The 22,759-nt window shown below is 46.4% G+C and overlaps 1 protein-coding gene across 6 annotated transcripts in view; it reads left to right on the top strand.

Annotated features, from left to right (window-relative positions):
• The window catches only part of macrod2 (mono-ADP ribosylhydrolase 2), a 418,233-nt gene that overhangs the window by 273,086 nt on the left and 122,388 nt on the right, over window positions 1-22,759 (top strand). For all 6 annotated transcript variants that reach the window (XM_076018902.1, XM_076018905.1, XM_076018901.1 and 3 more), the window contains exon 6: window positions 9,645-9,766. In XM_076018902.1, coding sequence (XP_075875017.1) covers window positions 9,645-9,766 — 122 coding nt within the window. The remainder of the gene's footprint in view (window positions 1-9,644; window positions 9,767-22,759) is intronic.

The raw sequence follows: 22,759 nt of genomic DNA, 5'->3' as shown, positions 1-22,759 counted from the left end.
GCTCGGGAATCACTCGGCACACTCTGTCACCATGACAACGGCAGTTCCATGTCCGAGTGGGTGTGCTCGTTTCATTTAGCCATCCGCGCTGCCGCCCCAACTTGGGAACAGCTGCGTGCATGCCAGGAGGGTCCAGATCAGCGATAACATCAAAATACACTTAATTAGCGAAAATGTGTTCGCTCTAGTGGGAATCACTTGAGTGGCAGTGCTGGGCTTTTTACCATATGCAGCGCGGCAAAAGCCCGCTAAAAGCCCAACACCGTGTCATTTTGACGAGTCTTTGCATGTGTGCACGTGCATGTCTGTGTGTGTTGCTTTGCTCTTGCCCATTCTTGTTTTTTCTTCCACTCTCTCCGCACATGGAACTGCGTGTCCTCCGAAGTATGCTAGCAACGACGGGAAGGTTTCGCCCGCCTGATAATTGGATTGTATCCGCGGAACCGAGCCGCGGCCCTAAAAGATACGATCACTGGGGCAGCAGCTACGCCACCATTCCGGCTCCGCGCTTTGCTCGCACGGCCTACCTGCTCGCTCCAGGAAATCTGCTTTAATACAGGAATTGGTTGTCTTGTTCAGAAGTGTCAATAGTATTCTCATACTGTACTTCAGTAAAAGTATGGATACTTTTGGGAAAAAAATATACTCTGGTAACAGTAAGGTCCTTTACTCAAGTAGAGGTAAGAAAGTACAGGTTCCTAAATACTTAAATACTCAAAATCTTAAATATTAGTAAGTAAAAAGTTTTGTTTGCCATTATTGAAACAATACACTCAATAATTTTGCAAAAATAAAAAAAGTTTTGACAGAATAATCTGGACTGAACTGACCAGAGGTCAGAAGTCGGAGGTCTTGATGAGCATCTGGATTGTTTTTAACTGCTTTGCTACTCTTAGTACAATAACTTTTTTTCCCCTGTTTCAACTGCAGCACAGCCCAATCAGTCATAGTTCTGACCAGTGCGCCATTATTGGATGTTGACACTTGTAATAACGATAATCAATAACAATAGTGTGTAAAAGACCAAAATGTAATTTTATTATTATATTAAAATGGAAAGATTAAAAGAAGATTAAGCGATGTGGGTGATATTGTTTGTCAACATTTCTGTGAATTATTGATTTTTGCATACGTTTGACGTGGGCCGTAAATATTTAAGTTGGCCGGAATTTACAGCCGCCACTATGACGTAACACATCCGGTTTGTAATCACAGCCGTCAGAGCAGCTGCGGCTAATTCGGCGTGTCATCATGAGCCGGGTAAGATTGTTTATTTGGTATTTTGGATTTTTGTAGTATTTTGTGGGGGGGTTGGTTGTTGTTGTTGTTGTTGTTGTTCATATGTGTGAAGAATGACACCTTTATGCCGCGTGACTGTTTTTATAGACGCTCGCTTGTTTAATAATCACTCATGGCGCCTAACCAACGTATTCCTTGGAGAGCGCAGCGAGGTACGCGTTGTGTATGAATTGTTTTGTTGTGTTAATGTTGATATTTTCGATGCACTGTGAAATATGTATCTTAAATGTTTATTTGTACGTATGTATTTAACCCTTTAGGCGCCATGGTCGCAAATTTGCGTCAAGCGTCATTGCGGCAAATATGGTGCTAAAAGTAGTTACTACTTTACACCAGGAGATGGCAGACACCTGTGGCTTCAATCTGAGCAGCATTTGTGGAGGTGTTTATATTCAGATTTCGGAGTATATAAAGAGAGAGAAAGCCCGCCTCAGTCGAAGAGACGAGGAAGTGGTTGTCGTGGGAGCAGCGAGAGAAAGACAGCGAATTTTTACCGAGAGGTCTGACTCAGGTAACGAAGAGGAATATTCGCACTCTGGCGATGATGTTCAGTCGTCCCGTTAGAGCGAAGTCTGCAGCGGCAGCGAGTCCATGCGCCACGACAGTCACCAAGCAGCGCATGCTTCACCTCAGCGGGGCCCTAGGTGTAGAGGGAGTAATCGACGGGTGAGGGGACGTGGTGGGGGAAGCAGGAGTGCTCAAAACAGCGCTAATGGTGACGGAGGGCGCAGTGAGTTGGTGATCAACGTGGTAAAAGCTGTGGGAGGAAACGCCCAGCCAGTGCCGGTGGAGGCAGCAGGGATGTTCGCGGTCACCCTGTAAATTACAGTGATGATGGCTGGGTCTGTTTGAGATATGTGGAAAATTATCAAAAGTGGATAAAACATTTTGATGAGCCTGTGGAGACGGGGATCTGACACACAGACCCCTGACATCTGACATAATACAAAAACAAACAAACAAAAAGTTTGGGTTTACTGAAGATTTACAGCATGGCTTTATCTCTAACCAATTTCAAGTCACAGCCATTTGAAATCTTGATATCAAAATTGAATATTTTCTTGAAAAAATTATGGCGCTTAAAGGGTTAAAACTACCATGCATCTGTCGACTCCCTCAAATTGTCACTCCAAGGGCTGCTACAAAGTGAATTATCTTTAACAGAATATTTATGTTAAGCACTTAAAAACAAGAGTAACAAGCAAGTAAGAAGTAGAAAGTAACAAAATATTGTACTTTGGTACTTTCCACCTCTGGTCTCATTCAATAGAAAACAGATTGTGTAGCCAGACATAGCACCATGCGACAAGCCAGAAAACGTCTATATGATCAAACTCAAGGCATCCTCCTAACCGGTGGCTCGTGTTTGCACCATTCAGTGACATGGTTTAGAAACAGATGGAGCCTCAGTCTTTTCCACTGCTGAAGCAACAGCTCAGTCATGTGTTGACTCCAACCTGACGCGCTCCTGGTCGAGATACAACAATGCAGGCACGTTTTAGCCACATTTGAAAACTCCTCTTGTTGTTTACTGACAGACGCAGCCTCACGAAAGACAAAGGATTGGCTATTGGCCATGACGGGCAGTTTGTTGTTTTTCAGGGCAAAACGTAATTAAACTCAGCATGCGTAGAAGAAATGGCAGGGTCGATGCATCCTTTTTTGATTCATGCTTATGTTGAGCAGTATTTTAGACGACTACTGAGTTATCGATTCCAAAGTTAATTGAAGTACTCACTCAGCACTGCTGAAGGGTTGTTTAGGTCCACTGCGGTATTTTATGATTTTATAGCCAAATCAGTTGCAAAGACTGTAAACAATTGTTATGTACGATTATTTGTAAATTATTCATGTTTGTGGCACACACACACACAAAAAAAAACTTTGCTAACTTGTTTGTTTGTTTTATTACTTCCGTTTAACAACATACAAATGTTCTCGCCACACAGGCTGAAAAAACTTACTGCAGTGCATTTACCTCTATTGTTTTTAAATGCTTGTTATGCAGACACTAAGATGATGCCACCTAGACAGCTTCTCAAAGTTCACACAGGGTTTGATGCACGCCAATGCTTGGGTAATTCAACCGAATGCGAGTTTACTGCCCCTCCCAACCACCACCACCAACACCCTCCATCATTGTTTTCGTTCAGTCTGATTCAGACAAATGGAATCATTAATGTGAGACAGCTGAGGCTGGAAACGCACCAATCAAAGACCGTATGTCTCCCTCAACAAGGCTGCCGCAGTACATCCCAAAAAGTGAAAAGCCTTCCTTGGGGCCCTGGTGCTGCTTTGCATCTAAATTATGCATCGTTAAACTAGCAAAATGGAGATGGACACGCCGTCGATGAACTTTTGCCACGCACTTAACAACACAAGCCTTAGATGATTTAAAATGGGTGCTTAATGCTTCAGCCAGCTGATATTCACTTTACGCTGGGACAACTTTCATAATGGAGCCGGCACTCTTTGTGATGGTGCTTTTACGAATATTATTATGCAAATACATTTAGCTTTTAATGAGCCGACTATATTTATACATCACAATAAATTTCAATCACTTCCCGCGTTTTCATTTTGCTGATCCGTCCGTGCTAATGAAAGTTGCTCGCCGAGGTACCTTTGACTTTTGAAGTAATTTTGCGCATCAGCCGCCGCGGAGAAATCAAGAGGGCCGCAGTGCGCGAGGTTAGCGCGACCGACTTTCAGCATCAGTCACGCAACTTTTAAAGAGACACTCCAAAGAGCCCTAAACGAAATCTGGCTGAACACGTAATAATAGGGACTGCATTTAAATTCTGCTCCATTAATGGACAGCCAGCCATTATGGGCCTTGTTGATTCTTAAGTAGGGCAGGATAATTACCACGGGGAAGCGGTTTGATTATTGTCTACTGGCTCTTGTGAATTATAATAGATCTAAATGATTCTCCAGTATCCGGCTATCGACTGGGTACTAACAGTTGCAAGGGTTGTTGTCAGGGGCAGGAATGACGGCGCAGCCGCTGTAAATCCGTTCTTTTCACCTTTTTTTTTTCTCTGTCTCTCTTTAGCTAGATGCTTTAGATATCTGGCAGCCTGTACTTGTTTGTGTAAAATAAGACGTTAAAAAAAATATACAAACAGAAGTTGCATTCATCAGTGCGGCACTGGTCGCTGTCACAACATTTCCTCTTCAAATGAGGTCTGAATGTTTATCCAGGGAATTTATTTATTTATTTATCTATTTTGCATCTTCTTTGAAGCAAAACTGTCCTCTGTAGTTACCCATCTGAGGAATAATTTAGCACGCTGCTCCCAAGATGTTGCACCACCATTGGTGTGTTAAGGAGCCATTTTGCGTCCCTTCCAACCTGAGCAAGTAATGCAGGCTGAAAAGAAAATAAAAAAAAATAAAATAAAAATAAAGCACCAAAGCCACAAGGCTATCTGATATTTATATTCTCCTACATAATGGAGCTGCACAGTGTACAGAAAGGCCCATGAAATTTTGAGGAATATGTCAAGACCTGTTTGACGTCTGAATAGTTCTGCATTAAGAAAATATATCCCGCAATGGTTTCTGTGTCGGTGACTGTCCAAGGCTCGGCGTACTGTCTTTAGGTCGTCTATACTTTCCGCTTCTTCTACTTTTATTTGACGGCTGAAACAAACCTGCAGCGCCACCTGGAGGTCAGCAGTCGTTAGAAAGGTCACTGAGGCTGACTTCCGCCCCTTCAGAGCGAGCAGATGTGCTCACGTGGCCTTTGCTGCGTCTGCATTATCATTTTAGATTCCTCCCTTTCTTTTCTTTTTTTTAAATTGGTGAAAGAATTACAGCCTTCCAAATTCACTATTCAACAACAATGAGACAACATTAGAACATTAAACAGTTAACAGTTAAACATCTTACACATCTAATGCAACCTGGTCACGAGCCAAGAAAATTGGAAATCCTGAAAATCATTCCAATATTACGGAACAGCAGGTTGATGAAATATTCAGCTTGGACTTTGGAAATTTTGGAAGCGGCTTTGGAAACAGCAGTCAGTAATGCAACACTGTCCACGTTGCCCCCCTGAAGGAAAACAAGCGCCTCGACTTTCCAGTGAGAAACCAAACGCAGCGCTCGGCTCGGAGAACAACACCATCCCTTCCTGAATTCAACATCCTCTCTGCTTTAAAAATTTAGTCTGGTGTGATGCGAGCGGCACCCTTGAGAGTCATGTCTTGCACTCGCACCTCTGTTGTTATTACTGCACTCTTTACGTGATAGGTCAACATCTCAGAGTGCTCTCGCCTTCGTATTTGCCCCATTAGCTACCAGGGTCGCTGTACTCTTATGAAAACGTGACACTTCTTACGGCAAAATAAAAGAAAAAAAGTAAGTCGGGCAGACCTTTTTTTATTTAAGGCTCTGTACATGGGAAATTCCCCATTGTGCGTTTTTAGTTCATGATGCATTTTGCTGTTTTCGCACCTCTAGAAGGTGTCCCGTTGCACATGTGCATCAGGTGTCTATTAGCACAAATATGTTCTGTGTAAATGTACATATATTTATACAGAACTGTATGTGTGTGTGTGACCATTGACCCAAATGTCTCCAACAAACCATAATGGTGTTATTACTGCTCCTTTACCTTTTCTAGTTTCCTGGCTTTGCAGAAGGTAATATTGCAACCCTTTGCCCTCTTTCTTGTGGACTGTTGTGTTGAGTGTTAGGCGCAACACCCGAGCGGGGAAATCGGAGAATAGGCAGCATCAGTCAGTATCTAGTCCCTTTCATTGTGTTTAATTTGGTTGCAATTTGCTGGTAGTCTGTCCGAGTTTCCTTTAAAAAGGAAGAAAAAGAAACCTGTGGAACTGGATTCATTTCGTGATGGTGTTTTTATGTGTGCCTGTGTGTGTGTGTGTATGTGCGCTTCCCTGCCTATGGGCACATGTGGATGTGGAAGCCGCGGTCTGAATGGCAATCATCAGTCTTGGCTGGTTCAATTGTGTTACTGACCTTGTAGCCCTGAGCAAAAATACAATGAACAATTCCAGCCCCGATACTGTGAGAGCAGAGAGAATCAAAACTGCGGGAGAAACACATAGGTGAGAATGGAAGCTCATTAACTACCTGTAGAATTGGCAAGGCGAGGGCCCTGGAGGAGGTGTGTGCACCAGGGATTTTGTGCTCCTGCGATAAGAAAGGCTTCTGTTAAATTCCTTAATGACTTATTTTGTATGCTCAGAGCCGGCCGCGCTCGGCTGTGTCACTTATTTAGCCCCCCGTAGTTATCTTCTGTTTTTACCGCTGCTTCATTTTGAAAGTATTGGAATTCCATTTTCCCGACATTATCGTATCATTATTGCCATTATTTATTTTTTTTCCCCCCTTCTTCCATTCCAACTACGACGCCTCTCTGCGGCAGGCGTTGGCTTCAGTTTGAATTTCCAATGCAAAGACGAGGCATTTTTCTTGCGTGAGCTGAGTTATTTCTGTTCAGCATGCAACATGGGGACGTGCTTGGATTCTCATTTTTTCTCCATTTGTTATGAAAACCCCTGCACTAACCCCCCCCACCACCACCACCACCACCACCACCACCCTCATCATGACCACCGTCTCCCCTCCCGCCTCCCTCCACTCCAACCCAGCCCAAGTGCTTGAGGGCCATTTGTAATCTCCTCAATCCCGCTAAGATAGAGATTTATGTGCCTCTTGACAAAGGTTACCCGGCGATAATGCTATGCATGTGTTGGTATGCGCTCGCGAGCCGAGTGGAAACACTGGCGCAATGAAATGTTGCTGTCAGCTAAGGGGTTTAAATAATGAGGGTACCACCGGCAGAGGAGCGACGGCGATGATATAAACTCATGTTGTATGGATTATCCCAGCCCGTTTTTCAATCTTCGCCGGCAAAAGAATGCACTGGTTTGCGGTTGACGCGTTCGGAAACGACTCGGGCATAAATATCCATTTCCTGAGCCTTCAGTCTTTTTATGCCCTCAGTGGGACTTCAAACCTTTGACCCAGTGCATCCTCGCAATCAGGCTGCAAAACAGCTGATTTGCCGCACTGTGAAGCACATCCGGATCATTAGTGTTGCCCTGTTGTGATTGTTTTGAAGTATTAAGAAAACTGCACGTTTTTCTTGATGTGACGACTTGTAATAGTTGCATCAAGAATTTTCTTCAGTTCGGCCGACATGGTTGGTTAGATACTTCATTAATCCTTCATAGGAAATGAAATTGTTACGGCAGCAGTGCGTTGATCATTCATTCATTCCTTGAACACACTTGGGTAACAACAACCAAAATAAAAATAATAATATAAGGCTAACCTAAAGTGAAACCAAAGTGCTTGGATGCTTAAGTGCTGAATATAATGCACATGTCATGTATGACATTGTATGTTTGCTTTTTCAATTAAAAGTACAATGTGTAAGATTTGCCGAGTTTTATTACTATCGTACCCATACATCACTGTCAAATAAAAGTAGCAGCTAATTAGTAGCTTTTCCTACCCATAGAACGGACTTGCTATCTCGCACCACCATCATTGTAAGGTATTGGTGCGGACAATTCAGCTTGAGCGCATTTCGTATTTTGTGCATATTGGACATAAGCACTGTGCTGACTCAAAGTATGCAACCCACATTTACAGTTCACCTTTCGCTATGTGCCGTCCCTCATTTTTACTGTTGCCTTCACTTCGGCTTCACTCACACCGCCATGTCGACCTGGATTCATCAGTGCTTTTGATGAAAGGTATTCCGAAGGAAATCGCATCTTATTCCTGGAGTAATCGCTCCGAAATGTCAAAAGCCCAGTTCCTCCACGATAGAGGGTAGAGAGGTCGCCCGTGTTTACAGAGATGCCCGAGATTCAGCCCGCGCGTTGTCAAACTCCACCGCAACAAACTGTCCTGCTTGCAACATCCCTCGGTTACAGCGAAGTGAAATATGTCTTTCACCTTACACTAACACAGCTGTATAAATATTTATCTGGTTTGGAACGTGTCAGGGGCACCAGCAGAGGCACGCCCGCCCGAGTGAGATGAGAACTATTTAAATTTTCATGAATTCACCAGTAGCCCCGTGTTTGCCGCTTGCCCACAGGTCTTAATTGGCATGTTGTTGTTCCTGTGGCAAAGAATGTCATGAATTATGCACGTAAGAAACAACTTACGATCAGCCCCGCGACCGTGGGCCACCTAATCTGTATGAAATTGATACGATGGACGGAACACTGGTATTATTAGCTGTGCCTCTGTTCAAGAACTCATTTCTTACCCCCCCACCCCACCCCACCATCTGCACCAGGGAAGCATCTTGATCATCATCCCTCCCCATGCATTTTATCATCCTGACCTATTAAGAAACCAAACGTACAAGTGAACATAAATTGTAATCCATGAATGATTTATCATCACGTGTAGCACTATGGCTAATATTAATACTGTTTTTTTTAAAAAAAAAAAATGATGGCTAAATGTTTCCCATTATTAATAGTAAACACAGCAGTGTGCTGTGAGAAAGTAAATGAGGTGCATTTTATGAAAAAAAAAAAAAAAAAAAGATGCTATTTTCCTTCCATGCCCTCACCTGGAACCCGGTCTGAATCCCCCTGCGCTCACGCGGTCGCGCAGTGTGAATATTTCAGCGGAGAGAAAAATGGGGGCATGATGCGTTAAATTGCAAATGCGTGAGTCACAGCTGATCCATTTTTAATACGCCGTGATTCCATTTAATTGCCAGCCAATACTGCTGAGGGGTGCACAAACCTGTGTCGAGCACCGAAACTCTTGTTTTTCGGAGCTCGGGAACATCGCCGGTCCGACTGCCGTTTAATGACCCGCAGGCTCGGCGAGAGTCGCGGTTATTTCAATACCGGGTTAGAATTATTTGTTTTGACTGCTCGCACTGTGAACTCTCTCCATTAAAAGGTTCGGCAGCGAGGCGGCCGAGCCGCTCGTTGCACTTCTGTCGAGGGCCGGGTTGGATTCTTTCTTATCGTTATTTTGCTGTCATCACTTCTGTAATTCAATTAAGGCAGCACATTCCCAAGCCTGGCCGGGACGGACGAGGAGGCCAGTGATTGACAGGTGGAGATATTGCTCTGCAAAGGGAAAGAGAGGACAAGGGGAGACATGAATATTTGAGCAGATCGCATAAAAGAATCTTGTAATTGATTTTCTATCCAAGCCGCCGTTTCGTTGCCTGAATAAATGCGTTCATCTCGGGCGACGAGTCGTCCGCCACGTCACGTTGTCTCACCGAGACGCAAACGTTTGTTTTTGCCTGTGTTTTTATGCAACCTTTGCTTGAAAGTCAGCCGTGCTGAAACGGAACTTTGTGTTGTTTCTCCGCGTGACAGATGTCGTCCACACCGTGGGCCCGATGGCCAGGAGTCACGTGGGCCCCACCGAGACCAATGACCTCACTTCCTGCTACCAGAACTCCCTCAGGCTGATGAAGGAGCACGGCTTGAGAACTGTGGTGAGTAGCTCGCACTAACGCTACCTCGCTGCTCAGACGGCAAACAAAACCGAAACAGCAAAGTTCTGTGTGAATGTAGGCGCATCTGAAAAATGTTCTGAAAACTTGGAAACGGCACAAGAACGAGACGTTTTTTTTCGTAGCCTGTTTTTTCCCTCTCAGGTGCAAGTTCTGAAAAAAACTTTAATCTTCTTTATTTAGACAAAAGCAACACAGAACACAGTGAAATGCTAATGTGTCTTTAAAAAGGAAGACGAAGGCTTTTTATGTGCACTCCTTGGCTCGTGATTAATGGAAGTCAGGCCTTTGTGTACTTGCTCACGCGTTGTCCTTAGCCATTATTTTTGAGAGGCATTTTCATATTGTCAAACCATGGCATTTCTTGAAATTTACAAAGGGTGTTTTTTTTTAATTAGCGCTCTTGGTTTTGGAACTATTTCTTGTTTGTATCAAAGGAATTCGGAATTCCTTTCAAACATGCGACAACTCTCCTCCTCATCACGCGGCGCTCGGCGGGCAGCAGCTGATCGTCGGCGCAGCCTCTGACCTGTCGTCTTCAACGTCATGGTTTTCTATTTTCCCCCGGCCTGGTCCGCGTGATCTATGGATTTGTACTGCCCAACAGAGGCTAAACCAATCACGACTTTGCCGCTTAGAACAAATCGCATTCTCTGCACCGACCCGCTGCCCCAGGCGGAGGCCAGTCGATAGGACAGCATGCGGCGGCGGGACGGCGGACGCAGATGAGTGGCGCTTTCATTAGAGCAGACAGCGATGGCGGCGGCCGTGGTGGATTCCTGTGCTGCTGTGGGTGCAGCAGACACTTGGAGCTATCAACGAAACATGTAGCGAGGGCGAGGGACTGAAGGATGTTGAACAGCGAAGGCTCGACAGTGTAATTTACTCTCGTGGGCTTCATTCTTCATTTTAATTTATTTTATTAAAAAAAAAAAAGAAACGCCAGGATTTGTTATCTGCCGCATTACAAGGGTGTTTATGGCTCGTGCGGGCAAATCCTCAGTTTGTTTGTCTAATTATCCCAATATCTATAGGACGGGGGGGACTGTCTGTTTTTGCTGGGCTTTGCCCAGATCGGCTCTGATATATTTACACAGCTGTGACGTGTGGACCAGGCCTTGAGGGAACAAGAACGGCGGTGTCGTCTGATTGACGACATCCGTCGGATGAGTCCAGTCACTCCATTATCGCAGCCACGGTCCAATTCTTCTTTCCAAGCTTCTTTCCAAGGACAACAGAAAGCCATTTGACCACAGGGGGGAAGGGGAGGGAGAGTAACTTGTAGACAGGCTCTTTTTTTTCTGTAACAACTTTGCACGGTGTAAAGTCCACATTCTTTTTTGTAGTTTTTTTTTTTTGGTTAGCTGATGAGCGCTAAGCTCATTCTGAGTCATCTGAAGGAGTTTCACTCTGAAGCTCTGTCGTGCGAGAAAAACAAGAGATCCAACAGGAGACGGGCACCCTGCCAAGTGGGCCTGCACAATAGGCGGGGTGGGGGGAGGGTGTTCATTTGGGAATCGGAGACGGCGGGCTCCCTAATGGGGATTCCAGGACATCACAACGGAAAAGGGAGTCGCAACAAAGCCCGACGCAAAATAAACTCGAGCATGAAAGATTGAAAACGACGCGAGATCTTGGAAGTGAGTCACAGTTTCTTGGAGCTCAAAGCCACCCTGGAGGCTAGGAAACTTCCGCAGCCGCCTCCTAACTCTCAAGTGAAGCTGTCAGGGGCTGGGTGAGGGGTGCAGGGGGCGGGGGCGGCTCACAGGGAATACAGCTTAATTTCAGAACAGAGGATGCAGTACCATTACCTGAGGGCAGCTCAGTCTGAGTGACTGACTTTCTTTTTTTTCTCTCGCTTGAAGTTGTGTCACAAGTAGGAAGGAATTAGAAAGAGGAGCTTTTCCCAAACTGCGAGTGACTCTTGCTGCCCAAGTTAACGGATCCGTTTGGCAACGGCCATGTCAAGGTTGTGTTTTGACAGCGATTAAAGATGAAACGGAAGCGTCAATCCCATTGCACATACAGGGTGTCCCAAACATTTTGACATAATTTTAAAAGCAATTAGCTTGAAAACTGCTAAGTCTAACTCAATGACATTGAACAGTTTAGGTGTTGAACATCATAAGTTTATTATGGGGCCGATTTCATATGTGCACTGCCTGTGACAACCGGGTGACTGTGCACGAGCATATTCCAAGACGCAAAATGACTTCTCTTTGGGAGTGAACGACATGGCTCAACCTGAGAACAGAACAAAAATAAAACATTAAACCTAAGTTCTTGATCTGTTTCTATACATTCTGTGAAAATTTTAAGTTATTTCACTCAGAATTGCCAAAATTATTGGACTGCGAAATGTCAAATTATTTTGCGGCACCCTGTATTTTTACTTTGACAAATCCTTAAAAAAAATGTTGCGCTACTTCCTGCATCATGTTATATTTTTTTATTAAGGTCAACATATTTAAATGAATCGTTTTAAGGTCGGACCACCTGAGTTGCATCACTGGTCCTGAGTGCAGGTCCACCACAGGGAAAAGGAAACAATTTTAAGTTCCCGCAATGGGCTGAAAGTGGAAAACAACCCTCAGCCCAAACCTGTAACACACAACTGTAGAATCTAGCAGCCAAGTTTTGGATGCCTTCGTCCTGTGGATCAATGACTTTGGAGGTCAGTCTTTAGATGATTTCACGTTGCCCTGCGTCGTAACTTTGTACGCCAGCGCCCTATTTACAGTAAAGTGGATCTCTTCATTCCGGACCACCCTGACGCTCCAGAGCTTTTCTTTTCTCTCTCTCTCTCTCTCTCTCTCCCCCCTTCGGCTTTCACTGCGGCTGACGGAGCAGCAGGCTGTCACAGCTCCCAGGGCTCCGGCTGACCGCAGCCTGCAGTCAGGACGGCCGCGGTGCACGCCGGGCTCTGGAACGTTGCACACCAGGGATCCGTGGGAGCAGTGCAGCGCAGTGCTGCGGTGAAGCGAGAGAACGAGAGAGAGAGAGAGAGAGAGAGAGAGAGAGAGCGAGAGTGAGGGAAACAGCCCCCTCCTCTGTCCTCTCAGCGCTTGTTGCTCCGCTTGGAGATGTTTGCCTTTAGAGCCAGGTTTACACAAAGAGGACGTGTGCGGATTCGTGGTGAATCGATTCCTGACATGAAATGCGACAATAGCAGCTTCCTCCCGCTAGGCAGTGGCGCCGAAAGTGCTTTGGATTTTTATTCTTTTCCTCTAGGTTTGCTTCTGCTAGGATATTGAATCATTTAAGGTGCAGCTGGCAGGGTCAGGGGGATCAGTATTTAGACAGGAGTATTTGAACACACTCTATTATATATATTCATGGTGCTTCTCTGCATTGACATTTTGTCAATGCATCTATCAACTCATCAACTTTTATTTATAAAGTTAAATCAGATCCAGAGGAGCCTCAAAGCACTTTGCGCAATCCAAGAGGAACCGGGCTGATCTTTCCAGAGTGAGCGTGAAGCGACGGCGACCCCCACTTGACCCGACCCGACCCGACCCCCCCCCCCCCCAAAATGGGAAGAAACATCATGCAGACCCCGACACCAGAGGGCGACCGCCTGCTTCAACTGGGTGGGGTGGAAGGAGATATAGAAAGTAAAGAGGTAGAGATGCATTGCATGATTGAAAAAGATTCATTTCTGAAGGTCCCTTACCATCCGAAACACATGGTGGGTTTTCACCACTGACTGGGACCATGATGTCCCCCAGCCTGGTGTCATTTAGCCACGGCCCTGAGTCAGGTGGAAGAGGCGCTCCTCGGACGCTGGTGTGCACAGGAGGCAGGTGGCAGTGATGCTGGTCTGCTCAGGCCGACCGTCAGGCTCCACTTCTTCCTGGCGCCACCCGATCACAGCAGCCAATCCCAGTGCGAAAGGCGGTTGGGGGGAGGGTCCACTCTGCTCTGCCAGGTAGCTTCTCCCTTTTCAGCGCCGTCTCCAGGGTTCCCGGATGCACCGGCGATTCCCGCTCCTCCAGCATGAAGCCAATGAATCGCCGTCTAGATTAGCTTCCCGGAGCCGACGGGTTCACTGGCGCGTTTGTTCATTTTCGCAAGACACAGACCGCGTGAGCTCGCCGCAGCCTCCCACCGTCAGACCCGATGGGATCTCCTCTCCAAAGAGCTGGAAAGCCGCGCAAGTATGAAGAACTGAGGAGGCGTTAAATGCAGGCTCCCCCCGCCCGTCTCCACCCCCGTCTTGGTTAGTCATGGAAGGCTGCTCGGATTCCTTCCAGGAAGAAACGAGCGGAGCATCTGTCAGGGTAGAAACTGGCAGACTGCGTGGAAGGGGGACGCCACCATCTGGAAGCCATTCAGCCTCCGATTCGGTTTCCGAAACGCCGCTTTGACTGTGACCTTTTCGGATAAAAGAATAGTCGTGTTTACAACAAACATCATTATTGTTCCAATTTCTCCAATGTCTGCGGGGAGCGACCTGCCGAGACAATACGGGAAGGGTCTTAAAGTCTCCCGGGTAATTGGCATGAATATACATCATGCGTTTGAGCCGCTGACTAATGAACACAGCGTGGCCGAGTGCGCCTCCTTCTCCTCTTTCTCCCCTCCCTAATTTGACAGTGACAAGCCACAATTGATGTTTATGGAAAGTATCTGTCATTAAGCTATTTCTGGCAGTGTGCACATCGGGCTGGCAGCTGTCACTGCGGACAGTGACAGGGTTGCAGATCGCATTTAGTGGCCTCCTCAGCGACTCCCAAGTGGCCCAAGGAGTGTTTTGCAGTCATAACACGCTGGCTTTGAGGGGATCCAGTAGGGAAGCCACAAATTGCCGGTTGAGCGGAGAGAAGAAAAAAAAAAGTGCAGAGAGCCCAGTGGATTGGAGATGAATGGTGCAGAATGATAGGATTAGCAAGACTTCTCCACACGCTCATTCCAAGGTTGCCGGGAGAATTAAGTCCCATTTCGGAATTCCCAAAACGCATTCCTCCAAATGATGCCTGGGTGACGTGTGTGTGTGTGTGTGTGTGTGTGTGTGTGTGTGTGTGTGTGTGTGTGTGTGTGTGTGTGTGTGTGTGTGTGTGTGTGTGTGTGTGTGTGTGTGTGTGTGTGTGTGTGTGCGCACGTTCTGTTAAAAGACGGCCGCTGATAGATGATCTGTTTGCCGGGACTGGTGCGCCAAGTTAAGGACAAACATTGTGTCAGTGGAATGTGTCCCCACGGTGTGTTTGGAATAAGTGGAGCCGCTGGATTTAAACCTTATCTCGGATATGTTGCCACTGTGTGCTTTAGGAATTATTCCGTTTCATCCCAAAAAATAATAGTAATGACAAGAATCAAACATTTCACCTCCATGAATTAATTTTCAAAAGGCTGAGTATTATTCGGAATTCTGTGTGCGAAAACTTTTTGATCATCTGGGTCACTTCATTGTCATACTTAATGCTTGCCCCATCTGTGAAACACGCAGTTCTGCAAATCAGCGCTTTGTGATGCAACATATTTCAGGTTCGTGACAGGCACCAGGTTTAGCATTGAGCCCAGTCAAGTGTAAAGCAGAGGGCAAAATATCCGGTTTTCTGCGTTTACTTGTAGGGCTCTGGGATAATTGACACTCACACTGCAGCTCTGTTGGATTTCTGCATGAGAAAAATTCAAATCTCAAAGTGGCTATCCCACTAATCCTGTATTAAAGTGCCACTCTGGGTCTTTGTTTTTATTTACATTTCCAAATACCACCGCATCAAACTTAACAACTTTGTTCTTCACCCTGCTCCATTTTACTGCGATGACTCCCCGAGTGATTAATTAATTCTCATTTATGCACTGAACTAATCAGACACAACATTTTCCTTCACGAGCCTCTTTACCCTTTTCTCATAATTCACTGTCCACATTTGCAAGCGGCTGCAGATTTAATTTTATAATGGCTAATGGAATTATGGAGGCTTGATTGCACGCGTACTTGGCTTCTGATCGCGGCCAAATAAACGGTGCCACCGATGGGGCGCAGGAATGAGAGTTTTACAGCTGATGCGATCACGCAGTGAGTTTGTTTTGATTGCGTGCATCATTCCGGATTTAAAGGCGTTTGTTTGGTTTGGTCTTCTGATCTAAATGCCAAGAGCTCAAACTCCTGGCTCCGCAGTAGTTCATAAGCAATTGGAATGCTGCTGCAACCTTTGAGAAAAGGAATAATGATAATATTGACAAAGATAACTGTTATATGAATATACAAAACTTGGGAATTTTTGGCAGTTATCACCCTCCTTTTGCTACATGCAGCTACAAAATTAAAGCCAATACAAAGTTCCGATACAGGAATAACTGAACTATAATGTGAGCTGCACTTTGCTCTCACATTTTACACAACAGATGGAAAATTAGAGTCAGTCTTTGTGATTCTGTCTAAGAATTTGAGGGGTTTTTTCTCCAGAAATTGCATTTCCCCTCTTGTTTGCCAGTGAGCTTGAGTCAAAATGTGTAAGATCTGGTGCAACTTATTTTTTTATATGTTTACCCACACAAACCAAAATAAGGGGTGTTGTCCCATCGAGATTTTTTTTTTTTTCTTTTCTTTTTTTTGGCACAAACCTCACTTTAGTCATTTGCGGCAGCATACGATTGCAACCTTGCCTGCTTCTCCACGGGGCCAGTCACAAAGCCATTTCCTGTAGCCCGCCGCCGCATACAGTAACATGCATGAATCTCCAAAGGTTAATTAGATTGAAGATTTCAAAAGGTCACGTCGCCATTTAAATTAGCCCGTTCTATTTGTCTGATCTAAATCATTGGCAATGCTGGACCAATTAGATCCAATTACCATTATAGTGGCTGTGGTTGTGTGGCACCCCAGTCTAAGTTAATGGCCAGCGGAACCCCAATTACCCCCCCGCACACCCATCGATGGGAGGCGGCAACCTCGGCCGGGGAGGCGGGGAGGGGAGCCCGGCCTCCCGTGCGGCGGTGGAACATCCTTATCGCCCTCGCCGCGCCGTGACATTTCCCTCACTTCGATGGGGGAAAGAGTGGACAACTTTTATACGGGGGGTGAAATACTAGCATATATAAAATGTGACATTTTCCGCCGATCTCGAGAGGGATAATGGCGGCGGACGGGGATTGGAGGGAGGATCGGCCGAGTGTCAGTGCTGAGTGAGCTGAGGCGAGAATGCCGCCTGTCTTGATTACAAGCACAGGAAGCTCTCGGCAATCATTGAAAAGGGCCATTGCGGATTAATTTGCTCCGACGATGATAAAGGCCCTTCAAATAATTCAAGATTCTAAAGCACAGTCAAGCAGTGTAAGACTCCGGCTCAGCGCTCAGTCAGGCTGGTTTTCACTTCACCTGTGATTTTTTTTATTTTTTTTCCCCCAACCCATCCCCCTCATCCTCCTCCTGACGGCGAGGAGCTCCTGGAGACAGACTCCCTGAATTTCTATGAGGCTCGTATCCCTCTGCGACACCACCTGAGAATAGAAGCGACAGCTCGTACCCGGCCGAGGCGACGTGCGAGAGGAGGTTGTTGATTAAACCGATTCCATCGCGGCGAGATGCGAACGTCGCCGCGAAAAGCCGCCATTAATTAAACGTAGCCGAAGAATTTTGGGCGGCGCAGGACATCGCCGAGCAGATCTGCGGGGCCTTTGTGTCTGCTTCACTGTAGGATTAAGAGATAAAGTTCTCTTTTTCTACTTTTGGGCTGAGTTTGAGAGCGGCAAAAAAAAAAAAACAAGACAGAAATTACAGGGTTAGTTCTTCGTTATTCCTTCATGATCTTTTAAACAAGCCGCTCGGTTGTCATGCGCAACAATGCGGATTTTTCTGAAGCGAGTCTTTCGCCCGCGGAGGCCTATTTTTGTCTCCCCGACATTCCAGCGAGATTAAAAAAACAAGTGGAGGCGCTGCGCGGACGGTGGCACCCGGTTCGCGTTTGAAGCTCCCTCAGCCGAGCCAGTAAATAAAAGTTTCCGCGAAAACAGTCCAAAAGGAAGGAAAAAAAAATAACGGCAAAAAAAGATTGTTTTGGCGGCGGAGCGGGAAAGCGGGCGAGCCCTCCGACGTCTCCGCCGCTCCTTGATAAATGGCTGCCGTTGCGACGGAGGGAGCCGGCCAGAGCGGCCGGGGCTCGGCTCAGCTACCGTGGCTGTGCTCGCCGCCGCCGCTAGCCTCCATCCCCGACGACACTGAAACAGATTGCTGTTCATCAGCGGCGGACCTTGGTGGAATGAATCTTGTTTACATCATTACGGCTAATTGCCGTGCAGCAGTGGCCCAGCCAAAAGCTCCGTGTGTGTGTGTGTGTGTGTGTGTGTGTGTGTGTGTGTGTGTGTGTGTGTGTGTGTGTGTGTGTGTGTGTGTGTGTGTGTGTGTGTGTGTGTGTGTGTGTGTGTGTGCGTGTGCGCGCGTGCGTGCGTGTGTCCGTAAAAAGCCGGACAGAGCTGTCAGCCCCTGTAATTTATCTCATTAGTGGGCGGGGCAATCAGGCAATGAGGGTATATAAATGGATTACAGCGGCGCCCCTTTGCATCACGTCCTGCGCAACTCACTCTGTCGTCTCCTCCTCCCGGCGAACTGGCCAGCGGTGCACGAGTCGTGAAACGCATGGCGACGTTTTCAATTTAACACTCGCAGATGGATGTTTTAATTATTATCGAGTGTAATAGTCATGAGAACACCGAATCTGTGCCTCGCTATTAATGCACCTTAATTAAAGTTACAAGGCAAGGCAGATAAAGCGATTCAGCGTTAAAAAGCACAGGGTTTTTTTGTGTGTGTGTTGGGGTAAAAGAATTGTCGTGACGCAGCCGGCGCGCGAGTCTCACGGGTCGGGAAGACGTGCGTCCGCCTCCGAATGAGGCGCCCCGGCGAGCTCCTTTTATTTTTCTTCCCCTCTTCTCGTCTTTTATTTGCCACTTTTATGAATCCACGTGTCGGACCCAATGTTGACCTTGCCGCCGCCGGTCCATGAAACTGGAATCTCCTGCTCTTTCAACGAGCCCGCTCCCAATTATCCTTCAGTTGTGTTCCCCCAGTTTCACAGATGGGCTTTTTTTTTTTTTTTTGCCAGTGTGCAAGGTCTCGGTGGGGTGGGCCGACTCAGAGTGTACACTCCCTCTTGCTCCGGTCGCACCACAGACGTCGTAAACAAATTCTCACAGATTTTCTTTTTTTCTCATATCGGTACAATCCAGCGCACTGGCCACACGTATCGGACATGCGATATCGATATTTGCAAGTCAAACTCTGGGAGCCTCCAACTCGCGTGGGAGCGGTGACATCATCTAATTGAATCCACACAACTTGAGGAGCATTTGGACAAACAATCGTTAGCAGCCAAGCCACAGACGGCACCCCCGCACCCCCACCCACCCCCGCCCGCCGCTCCGCAGGCGACATGTGTGGCAGATCAGGCTGAGGATTTGGCGCACAGTGGAATTTCTCTCAGGAATTGTCAGTTTGACAAACAGCTTGTGTGCGTCAATGGGTTGGTGGCGGTAACCCCCCCCCCCCCCCCCCCAGTTTTCGCTACCATACCCATACGTTACGGCGGCCCATCGCGGATGGAGTTGCGGGGCGCTGCAGTGTTTCATTGGTCGTCCCTTGTGTGGCTGCGAACGTCCTCAACAGCTGACGAGTCAAGAGCGGCTGAATCTGACCGTCCGTTTTCCCCTGGGGAGAAAAGAGGTGACAACAGGATGATGTTCCTGTAATTTAGTCACTTGATTTGCACTCTTTCTTTTCTTTCCAGCGTCAATCTGCTAATGGAATGAATGTAGAAAAATGGCGTTTGTCTGACAGACAAATTGCAGAAATGCCTTAATTACAGACTCTTGATTTGACTGAATCATAAGGAAATAATATTGGGTTTTCTGCTCGCTGACTGTTATGTTACATAACTTTTTTTTTTATTTTTCCTTGCTCTCCCCTGCCGAGCTCCTACTTAAGCTGGAGCCATATAGCCGCGATGCCATAACTGCTTCCTCTCCGCTGATCCTGGAATTGTTTACAGTTCTGCTGCACTGCAGGTTAACTTGCGTTTTCTCACAGCCGCCGCCCCCGCCTTAACTTTAAAACAGACTAGGCAAAGCTGTTTCCGTTGTTTTGATAATGCACCGGTTCCTGTGTGCTTTATCAAAGAGAATGCATAAGGCGGAGAGCTGACAGCCATCGGGTTCCTTTGGGAGCGCACGGGATTCTTTGTGTCGTTTGGTCGTGCAAAACTGCATCCAGCGTGCATATAGAGTCAGGTTTGAATATTTAGAATGGTCTCCACGCTGCTTGGTACACAGTCTTTTTTTTTGTTTGTTTGTTTTGAAAGTTATTCATGTCGCACTGGCCACTGCTCCAGCTGATATGAATGTGATATTTATAAGAGCATCAGTTGAAGAGGTTTCCACAAGTCTGCATGGGGCCTTGCCACCCCTGTCGCGTGCGCTACGGAAACCACGCAGGGCTCCCTGCACGCTCCAGCATGTAGCCGCATTTTCTACAGGAGCGACGCTGTTTACGCTCGGCTACATAATTATTTAATCATGACGCTATTACCACACGCATGCAGCCAGTTTAGCACCGTTATTACCCACCCCACCCCCTCCAAGGTCACGGCTAACGAGATGTGATGCACTGGGCCGGGCTCGAGCTGATTGACTCAGAATTTTAAAACCGGGCTCAATTTGGGCGCACTTAGGGATTCAGGAGGCACCGCAGCACCTTTCAGCGGTTTATGAGAGACGTATATTGGATCTAACGCCGCAGGATTGTCTTTCTTTGATTCTGGAGATTTCCACAGGGGTGAATGATGTGTGTTTGCCTGGGGAAATGTATTAACCAGTCTGCATGCCTGTGTTTAAGAATTTCAATTTGCTTACTGGGATTGTTTTGTTTTTTTTTGTTTTGTTTTTTTTTTGAATGGAAGCCGAACTCGCTTTACGTGACTGTTTTGCAATATGGAGAAAAAACAGACAAGCCAACTCTCAATGGGTGTGTATTTTAGCATTATTCACTGATATCACTGTGACAGAAGAGGGACTATAAGATGCTTGATGTTGGTATGATGGTGAGCACCACCACCACCGCCACATTCTCTCTTCTTCCAAGTTAATTAAAATTATACGAGCTGTTAGCATTAAATCATTATGAACCAGACCTAGCGAAGTAATCATTCCGTGGGGTAATTCATCAGATTAAACATTTCTTTCGTTCGTCACGAACTGACCTGAGCACCATAAATGTCGCAGTCACCTTTTATGAATTATGCCACAACTGTCAGGATCAGGAGCAGATTTTAAATTTAAAACAGCTATTACTGTATCTACATCCACCCGCCGAAAGTACCTGGCGGAGCCGCGGCGGGCTGAAATCGTTTTTTCATGGTTTGACTTTTGCCTCACAGCTTAGGATGCCGATAACCTCCAAATCTGACTTGCTGTAATATCTAATGTCACATCCATAAACCCGCGGGTAATGACGGCGCACACGGAATCCAAAAGTGGGGCTCTCTATTGTCGAGGTGAAAGCCAACAGGAGAGCACAGTGCGCGAGATAACGAACACGGTTCAAATTAAGTCTCTGCATGATGATTTCGTGTAGATTAGACGCGTGAAATCATCCTTTTCAGCGCGTATAAAAGGGCCCGAGTGCTCCACAGTGCCGTTCAGCGACGGTGACAGGGGGTCTATTGGACGTGTAGAGAATAGCAGGCTAACACAGGTAGGCGCTATTTATTGCATTGTTCTAATGCAAGTTTTCTCACCCATCGCCTGATCCACCTGGGCTGAGTCCGGCCACCTCTTCTAGGAGGCCCAAGGAAGTGTGTAGGCAGCAGTTGGCATGGAACACCATCAGGCGTAACGATGATGACCTACATGATGGTCACTCATCCGAGCATAATTACGATCCACACTAAATCCTTTATAAGCACTTTCTGTTGGCTTTGTCCTTGTAGAACATTTATAAGGAAGCCACGGCGGAGGAGCAAGTCACAGCCGGCCCCATTTTTATTTTATTTATTATTTTTTTTCCCCGCTGAAGAAAATGTTCCCCGATTGGCAGAATTTCCGAATCACATTTTTTATTGCGGCCGACCGTGAATCCTCATTGAAATAGCGTGATGCAGTACATTTTTGCTCCAAAAACATGTGATGTATTCGGCGCAGAGAAAATGGTTTTCCAGTTTTAGTAGCTAATTAATGCTTTATCAATATTCATGATGAAGTCCACATTTAGAAAACTGTAATTAGCCATATTATCCTCTGGCCATTTGTGAAAAAGTTACCCGTGTAGTTCAAATCAAACCCCGGCAACAACTCCGCCGCTCCTGACCAAGAGCTCAGTGCTGCAATTACTTATTATCGTGCAAGAAAATTAAGTATGGCTCCAGAGGCGACCGCCACACACCAGGACCTCCTCTGAATTGAGAGTGGGGGACAAAAAAGAGCTGGATGGGTGGTTGTGGGAGACGTGCAGCCATTCCCTGGGTAAACTTACCGTTTTTCTCCCCGACAGCTGCTCCCATTGCATCAGGACCATCTGCGGGCCTGGTGCTCCCGTGCCAATTCACCACGACCTTGAGTGGCAGGTTACCTCCATTTGATTCGCGATACCGCTTTGGGTCCTTGCTCATTTATTCTCATTTAGAGGCGCACCTGTGCTCAGACTCAAACAACAGCACGCTGCAATTTGCTTTTAACAAAAAAACGCATTCATGTATAATAGCAGGAAAAACATCATTTTTTTGAGGCTACTTGCTTTTTTTTCTATAACAGTCCTTAGTTTCTGTGGACCATGGTGCTATTTAGTTTTCCTTTCAACCCCCCCCCCCATCCTGTCCATCAAAGTGCAGTCAGAGAGCCTAATGCGACATCCGGCCTCAATAACGGTTAATCTAGGTGTAAACTTACTCGGCAGACCCAGTTCTTGACCTCTTGGCCCTTCATATACCGTCAGCTGCCTCTTCCTTTTGATAGTGCAGGATCCGCTGGAAGCGGCTCACT

This window comes from Nelusetta ayraudi, unplaced genomic scaffold (assembly GCF_046127955.1).
Source record: "Nelusetta ayraudi isolate G7.1 ecotype Tasmania unplaced genomic scaffold, CSIRO-AGI_Nayr_v1 ptg000008l, whole genome shotgun sequence".
NCBI classification, from domain to species: domain Eukaryota; kingdom Metazoa; phylum Chordata; class Actinopteri; order Tetraodontiformes; family Monacanthidae; genus Nelusetta; species Nelusetta ayraudi.
The sequence above is the reverse complement of the archived record's forward strand: the minus strand, read 5'-3'. Positions and strand labels throughout refer to the sequence as shown.